Below are 8131 nucleotides of genomic sequence, written 5' to 3'. Positions count from 1 at the left end.
CGTTGAGCGAGGCCGCCACCTGCCGGCGGGATGCGGTAGCACAGCGAGCCGGGGGCGCAGGGGCGCGGCGGCCGCCCGGGGGTGGCGATCCGGCCCCGCCCAGCCTTTCCGGGAGTGCGCCCCGGCCGCGGACCTGGCGGCAAGTCTCCGAGTCTTAACCTTCCTCGTTAGCCGAGTGGAGGAAGTGCACCCACTCTTCCTCTCAGGATTTCAAGGGAGGAGGGGAGGACGACTATTCCGAAGCTGGGTCCGTGGTCCTCCTTCCCCCGGCCCGGAAATCTTAGGGCACCTTGAAAACAGCCAGGCCGCCCTCTCCCTCCCTTCTTGGCCAGAAAAAGAATGGGCTGTCACCCCCCACCCCCATCCCTTCACAAGCCTCCCGCGGGCCTTCGCCTCCCCTCGCCCTCTAGCCCTGGCCCCCCGGAAGTCCAGGTGAGAAGGGACCCCCAGCGGCCCGATCCCCTCTGTCTGCATCCTCGCCCCCATTCCCTGCCGGGCGCAGCGCCCCCTCCCTCAGTACCACTTCGGGGTGCAAGAGTTGGAGCGAGGAAGGAGCAGCTCAGCAGACTTAAACTGACCCCACAATTTTATCAGTTAATCTCTTCTACCGTCCCAAAGCCAACCACGACCCCTCTTCCTTCCCTCGCCTCCGGGTTCCTGCCCCCAGGCCCGCGGGTCCCGGTGCAGAAGCTCCGCCCCAGCCCAGGCGCGGCCCCAGAGGTGGAGCGACGTGGGGGAGGTCGCGCCCCGCCTTTCTCCTCCTCCCCGACACAGCACACGCGGAAGCTCAGTGGCCCCCAAGCCAGGATGGTCGACACCTGGGTCCCTGGCCTTGCACGCACCTTGCTGCTCAGCCTCCTGGCCAGCCCCCAACAGGTGAGGACTTGGGAAGGAACTTGAGGAAGGTTTCTGGGCTTTTCCAGCCCTACCCTCTGGGGTCAGCGGCCTGCTTTCTGGATTGCAGTCACCACCTTCCATTGTCAGTGTTTTTGTCAGCCTTTCTGTTTTTGCCCTGGAGGTGGAGGTGGGGGCAGTGGACAAGCCCCCAGGAGGCCTGGTTCCTCCACCCTCTGATCGCCCTGCACCTTCCTGGGGATGGGGACTTTGACCCTCACATCAGCCTTGGCTTGCCCTTCCTGCTCCTCCGGGCGTGCGTCAGAAAGCTGGGCCTGGGGTCTGGCCTTGGCCAGCGTCTCCCCAGCTCTGCCCCTTCAGTGCTGGGTGACCTTGGGAAAGTCCCAGCCCTCTCTGGGTCTTTGTTTCTCTGCTCCTGCCTTAGGACTGCGGACCCCAAGGCTCAGGTGCCCTCTGAAATCTGAGGTTCCGAGTATGATGAAGGCCCTTCCTGTTCCTCATAAACAAGGCCTAGAAGTGATGGGGGAGCTCCACCCAGTCCTGGGATGGGAGAGCATCCTGGGCACTGAAGATGGGTTTAGAACCCTGGTGTTTAACCTAGCTCCGTTTAAGAATCTGCGGGAGTCCTGGCCGCACCCCGGCATAGGGCACGTTCATATAACCTTGCGGAACTTCCAGAGCGGCTCTGATCTGAAGGTCATCCATGGACCCCTTGCTCCAGAAAGCCTGACATTTGTTCCCAGTTCTTAGGTGATCATTGGTGCAGGGCACTGGCTGAGCCTTCTGGGGTGATTCCTCCCAACCACCCCGCAGGAGTAGGGTTGTAAATGCCTCCACTTCACATGTCAGGAAGCCGAGGTTGCCTGGGATCACCCTGATAAAACTCAAGCTCTGAACCACCCCAGAGGAGACCACTGCTGGGTAAAATGAGGGGAAATCTGGGAGAAGAGCTTCTCCCCCTCCCGAGAGAAACTCAGGACTACTTTATTAAACCTGATAATTGCCCTCCCTTCTTGTTTGGGGGCCAGGAGAGGGAGGAGGGATAGGGTCTGGGATCTGAGGCAGGGCAAGGGAGGGGTTCCCTCCGAGTGCCTGGACCCCTCGGTTTGTCCCCAGCGCTGCAGCCACCCCTGTGCGCCACGTGACTAGGAGACTCCCACCCTCTCTGGGCCCACCTGCAGGGGCTCATCCCTGTTGTGTTCCCCACCCCCATCCCCAGGCCAAGGCCAGTGAGCAGGAAGCACTCAGCCTGTGATGGAGGGCGGAAAAGGGGAATCCCTCAACTGTTATTAGGGCTCTCGATGGTACTCTTATTTTTACTGTGATTAGCAATTGAAATGCTATTTTAATTCCTTTAAGTAAACACAACAAGATAATGGTGATTTCACCAAAGCTGGCTTCTCATAATTGGGTCCTGGGTGTCATTCCTGGAGTCTGGGGGACAGTAACATTGTCCCCATCACCTGTGTGCTGGGGACTCACATCTACGTCCCTCCCACCATCTAGAAGCATCCAGAATGAAATGAAACTAGGTAATCAAGGAACACTCTTTCATTCACTCTGCAAATATTTTATTGAGCTTCATGTATTCAACAGTGATGAGACAGACAAAAAAAACCTTCCTCGTGGAGATCGATTCTACTAGGGAGACAGTTAATAAAATAAAGTAAAACATACAGCGAGTTGGATGCTGAGAAGACCTATGGAGAATAATAAGCACAGCCAGGGGTGGGAGTGCTTTGGGAAAGAGGTTGTGATCTAATAGGTGGTCAGAGAAGAAACCTGGGGGAAGGATGACCCCAGCAGAGGCTGCGCCCATCACTACCACAAATCGAGTTAAGCTCTGTGATGATGCCCTGCAGACTAGGCAGAAGAGGAGGGTCTGGAGGCTTGGCAGAGCCAGGAGCCCCTGGGCAGGGGTCCGCAGGATGAATGGAGGTTCAACAGACCACTGATGCATGGGGAAGAGGCCTGTCCCTGCACGCAGGTGTCAGCCCGCCAGCTGCATTTGGGGACCAACCAGGGCCTCTGTGTGCAGGAGGGCGAGAGGGGACTGGAAGGCATGATGCTAAGGCTGCTTGGTGGGGGTCTGTACCCCAGGGGGGCATGGGATGGGGCTTTCAGTAGGGTTGTTGGGTCATCAGATTTGCGTTATGGGAAGAGTGCTCTTGCCCGTGCTGGGGGCACAGAAAGGAGCAGATGGATTGGAAAGGCAGTCAGGAGGGGAAACTTCTGGACTTAGGGATGAGTGAAGGTGCTGTGGGGTGAGTGAGGAGGTCTGGGGGCAGGTCAGGAGTCCACTGGGGATTGGCTATGCAGCAGCCAGGAGCTGGCTAGCTGTCACCTGGGGCTGCAGTCATTGACCTAAAACATAGGGGGTGAGGTGGGGAGCAGGCTTGGGGGAAGATGCCCAGTCAGTTGGGGACCTGCTGGCCAGGAGGAGCCTGTGCCACATCTGGGTGGAGACCACCGCCCAATTAAGACCCCTGACCTCTGCCTCTTTTCTTCCACAGGGGTCAGCCAGTTGTGATGTCTTCTTGTGAGTCCAGGATTTGGGTGTAACTTCCAGTCTGGGGAGGGGGGAAGGGACAACCTGAATCACACTCCTGCCTGCCTCGGTGGAAGTTGGGGACACCTCATCCATCATCCTCACCCACTCCCATTCCTGCTAGAAACCATCCCCCGATTCCCCTACCCAGAGAAGGAGACTCCACTCCATCTTTCCCACCACCAGCCAACCATGGGAGTGCCACACCGAGGGCAGGTCTGAAGGCTGATCCCAGGCCTTCTTACCGCAGTCTCAGGCCCTCTCTCCTGTGGAGACCCCCGGGGAAGGATGGCAGACAGTCTGTCCTAAACCTAATAAGTGATGCCAAGACACCTGGGCACAACAAGGAGGGGCTGGGGCTGGGCGAGGAGGGGTGAGCCATCTCTGGGAAGAAAAGTATTTCTAGCAAGTGAAACTGGGAGCACTGAGAGCTCCAGAGATAAAGCCCCTCTTCCTGCCCACCTCTCACTCCATGGGCCCCTCCAAGGGCTCGTTCATCCTCACGGTAGTTCCTGGACCCTCTGTCCTGCCCCCCTTTCTCTCCATCTCCTTAGAGTTGAATGAGTGATGGTTTCACGTTCACACTCAGCTCCCCACGTCCTCCGGGTGAGGTTGACAGGTCGTCCATTACCCCCATTTTATAGATGAGGAGAGTGAGGCCCTGTAAAGAGCAGTAACTTGTCCAAGTGCACAAGGCAAGTGGTCCCAGGCCCTCCCACTGAGGACAAAGGGGGTCCTTTCATGTTCCCCACCCTGCTAGGGGTTTGGCTTGTGTCCTGAGTGTGTGGGGGTGTTTTTTGGGGACTGGATCCTTGGTGCCAACAGCCCCTCCCTGCCCCTTTCTCTCACCACCACCAGACACTGCCCTGAAGGAATCAAGTGCTGTGGTGATAGCTGCTGCCCAGAATATGGGATCTTCCCCACCCCCTTGAGGTGAGCCCAGGGCCAGTTCCTGTGGGCACATCCATGCGGGGGCCTGACCCACGCAGGATGGGCTGGACATGCTGCCCAGTGGGTGGGCGTTGGTTGAAGGAGGGAGGGAGAGAGGGAGATGTGGTGGGGAGGGTCTAGAGACTCGGGGTGATGCTGGTGGTCCCCCACCCCAGGATCTTCATCATCATCTTCCTCATCTTCGTGTCCCTCGTGTGCATTTATGCCCTGGCTAAGTGCTTCTGTCGAGACTGCAGAAAGCCGGAGCAGGCCCCCCCGATGGACCACAATGGGCCCCTGGAGCTGCCCTCCATCACTTCCCCGGGGATGGTCAGGGCATCCACCTCTGAGTCCCCACCCCCTTACAGCCAGGTGGGTGTCTCTGTCCCCAGCCCTGCTCTCTGGTCCTTGGCTGGCTGCACTCACCCATTGGCCAGAATTTTAGAGTCATGGGGGCAGGGGAGCCCCTCCTTTCTCCTGGTCTCTGCACCCTGGGGAGGGCTGCACAACCAGCATTAGCCAGCCCTCCCTATGTACATGCCAGTGCCAGAACATGGGTGGTGCTGGGAGGGCTGGACCCTAAGAAGACCCTGAGCCCCCTTTCTTCCCTGCAGGTTATCCTGAAGCCTGTCCTGGATCCCCTCCCCACGGAGCCGCCCCCTCCCTACAGCATCTTGCCTGAAGAATATCCTGGGGTCCACAGGGGCATCGACAACCCAGCCTTCTGAGCCTGGGGAATCCTGTCCCCAGCCACCACCGCCCTGTGACTCTTGGATCAAACCAGAGACTTCTGGGATCCGGAAAGCCCCCGCCCACCCTGCCATGTCTCTGGTCATTTCTGGCTTTAACTTATTGCTCTTCCTGCCCCTGTTCAACCCCAACTGCCTGCCTTGTCCCCAGTGTCACCCGCCAACGTAGAGGCTGCCAGGGAGAAATGCCAACATCGGACGTGCCCTACAGTGGAACGGGCTTCCCTGAGGGGTAGAGAGAACCCATTTCTGGAGGTACAGCCAGCTCTGAGATGTTTTATGGAGAGCCCATCTGCACTGCGGGAAGTTGGACTGGATGGCTCAGAGCACCTTCCAGTTGGCGTTGAATAGAGAAGGCCCCATTGTACCCACCCTACCCCCCAGCCTCCCATCTGCACAAGACATGCCAGTTGCTGCCGAGAGTCTGCCTCTGTCTGTGTAGGGAGGTGAGCGGAAGGTGCGCCCAGACACTGCCAGGGGTGTTTTGGGGGGGGGGGGTCACTGCACCTGAATTCCCTCCACTGCCAGGACTTCAGGGCTCCTTCACGGTTTACCTGGGAGGACAGTACATGCGTGAGCTACCCTCGGGGAGAGGCCCTTTGCAGATGCTTTGATCTCAGGTTCCTTGAGGTTGCTGGGTGCTAAAGAGCCTGGAATGGGAGCTGGGAATGGGGTAGGAGTGACCATTCTGTGGACTCTCTGATCCCATCCTCCCACTGCCTGCCCTGGGAGACGTGGGACTCTCTCTCTGATTCTCTTACCTTGAGTTGGATGAGAACCTGGGGGGATCTGAGGGGACCCAGGAAGGGGTAGAAATAGAGCCTAGAAAGAACCTGCTGCAGGAGGTGAGGGGCGGGGAGGAGGCAGAGGAGAGGGGAGTGGGTGAGGCCGTGTATCTGCAGGGCCAGGCTTCGGGGGACCTTGACCAGCCCCACCCTGGAATCTCTTGGAAGAAGGAGAGGAGAGGGCAGGTCCACCCTTCTCTTCCGGGGCACTGCTGCCTCACCCCTCCTGGGGGCATTGACCCCTAAGAGGAAGGAAGCACACACCCCCACAACTCAGGAGAGTCTTTGCTGGGCCTGGGCCCCCAGGGAGCAGAGCATGGAGCTGGGAGCCTGGCATGGCCCAGGCAGGGTGAGGGGACCCCTGAACCAGTGTCTGCCCTCACCCCCACTTAGGAGCCTCAGGCCCCAGCCAGCCCCCTCCACCCTGAGCCTCACTTTGCACTGCTCCCCTGCAGGAATGGCAGCCTCCCTCCCCAGGCAGAGGGCCTAGTGTCAGTGCCAGCTGAAGCTCCTGGGAGGGGAGGAGGTAGAGCTGGCTCTGCACTGCTGGCAGCTGTGCCTCCTCCAGGACCCTCCTGATACTATCCATCCTCGGGGCATCAGGACCCAGGCAGGTGGCAGGACCGGGGGTGGGGGGATGGCACAGCCAACCCCAAAGATGCCAGGAAAAGGGGCTGTTGGGGTGGGAGCTCTTGGTGGAAACAGGGCCTCAGAGAGGCAAGACAGAAAGGGGCAAGCATGGGAATGCCTACCCCTGTGTCTTCCATAGCCCAGGAGGCCTCAGAGCTCCCCTCAGGACAAATGGCCAGCAGTACAGTGGGTACCCACCCCAGAAGTCACCACAGCTATGGGACTGCCACTTTTGGTGGCTCTGCCAGGCAAACCAGCATATCCCCTACGTCACTTTGCTAAAGCTGCTGGAATGCAATTTGCCAGAAATGGGCGGGCTTTTACAATGGGCATTTACAGTTCTTAGACCTTGAAAATGTCCCAGTGCAAGGCAGCGGAAATGGTGTGACCTTCCTGGGGGGCAATCTGGAAGTATCCATTCATGCCACAGTTATTTGCAAAAGACCAGTTACTGGCAAGCTTGGGCTCCTCTGTCACATGGTGTTCCAGTTTGCTAATGCTGCCTTTTTGCAAAACAGCAGAAATGGATTGACTTTTATAAAAGCGGGTTTAGCGCGAATCTAAGATGGCGGTGTAGAGAGGAGTGGAAGCTAAGTAGTCCCCCTGGAACAACTGAAAAAAAAAAACCAGAAACAACTAGTAAATAATCTGAAATAACTGCAGGGGGACAAACGTGACTGTCCACTCATCATACACTAACCTGAATTGGGAGGAATGCCCGAGATCACAGCATAAAATCTGTAAGTAAAAACTGCAGATCCAAATCGGGAGACTGCCCCCCCCCACACACACACACACAGCCTGAGCTACAAAGCCTCCCGGTGCCAGAGAGAAGCTTTCTCCCAGCAAGTGAATATAGCTCAGCTGAGCTCCAACTGGGGGTTTTAATTAGCAAGTGTGAACTGCTCACTACAGGTACGCATCCCCAAGAAGTAGACAGAGGCTTTGGGTGACGACTGACCTTGGAGAGCCGGAAGGTCACCTCAGACTAGCTCTGTTCCTTTTTTGACTCAGTGGAGAAAGCCTTGGCCATTTTCAGTTTCCAGTTCTGTGACCCAGACAGGGGTGTGGCACAGGCAGAGAGAGACCATTGAAATGCTAATGAACTCCCCCTAGGGCATCTATCTTCTCTAAGAGGAAAGGGGTGGGGCCCAGCTCTACTACCTGCCTTTCATTCAGAACGTAACACCAGTCAAGAATTATAGGCTAATCTTTGCATCAGGCAGACAGCCTCCCTGCACAGCCCGGTGGCCCGGGGCTTCCCTTGAAGGACGATGTGCACTAGTGATGTAGTACAGCCTTCCCTCAGCAGAGGTTCTGGAAGATCACAGCTGAGAACGGGGGCCCGCTTGGAAAACCCAGGGACGCTACGTCAGTGCCGGTGGTTTGTGGGTCAGTGACAGAGAGGGTCTGGGGCAGAACTGAAATGAAGGCTTAGACTCTTACAGTGGCCTTGAATCTCCGGGAAACTGGGGGGTTTGAATATTAAAGCAGCCCTGCCTCCCTGACCACCCAGACACACGCACCACGTTCAGGGCAGACAGCTCCAACAACAAACCCAAACTGAGTTCACCAACTGAACCTCACAAAAATCATTTCCCCACACATCACAGAGACAGAGTTGGGGAGAACTG

At 57.6% G+C, this 8131-nt stretch overlaps 1 protein-coding gene across 1 annotated transcript; it reads left to right on the top strand.

Moving 5' to 3' along the window:
- The first annotated feature begins 768 nt into the window (after window positions 1–768).
- TMEM92 (transmembrane protein 92) lies at window positions 769–5898 on the top strand. The gene is made up of 5 exons (XM_037809552.1): window positions 769–876; window positions 3369–3394; window positions 4262–4336; window positions 4510–4705; window positions 4948–5898. The coding sequence occupies exons 1-5, from the start codon at window positions 808–810 to the stop codon at window positions 5059–5061; spliced, it is 480 nt and encodes a 159-aa protein (XP_037665480.1). The 5' UTR covers window positions 769–807; the 3' UTR covers window positions 5062–5898.
- Window positions 5899–8131: the final 2233 nt, after the last annotated feature.

Source organism: Choloepus didactylus, chromosome 18 (assembly GCF_015220235.1).
Source record: "Choloepus didactylus isolate mChoDid1 chromosome 18, mChoDid1.pri, whole genome shotgun sequence".
NCBI lineage: Eukaryota > Metazoa > Chordata > Mammalia > Pilosa > Megalonychidae > Choloepus > Choloepus didactylus.
Note: the sequence above shows the minus strand (reverse complement) of the source record. Positions and strands in the feature narration are given on the sequence as shown.

What these genes read in the sequence shown, in the direction of transcription:
- TMEM92 (XM_037809552.1), top strand. Translation starts at nt 808, where the DNA reads ATGGTCGACACCTGGGTCCCTGGCCTTGCACGCACCTTGCTGCTCAGC. An exon ending in GCCAGTTGTGATGTCTTCTT is followed by an intron (nt 3,395 to 4,261) that starts GTGAGTCCAGGA and finishes CACCACCACCAG; the next exon opens with ACACTGCCCTGAAGGAATCA. An exon ending in ATCTTCCCCACCCCCTTGAG is followed by an intron (nt 4,337 to 4,509) that starts GTGAGCCCAGGG and finishes CCCCCACCCCAG; the next exon opens with GATCTTCATCATCATCTTCC.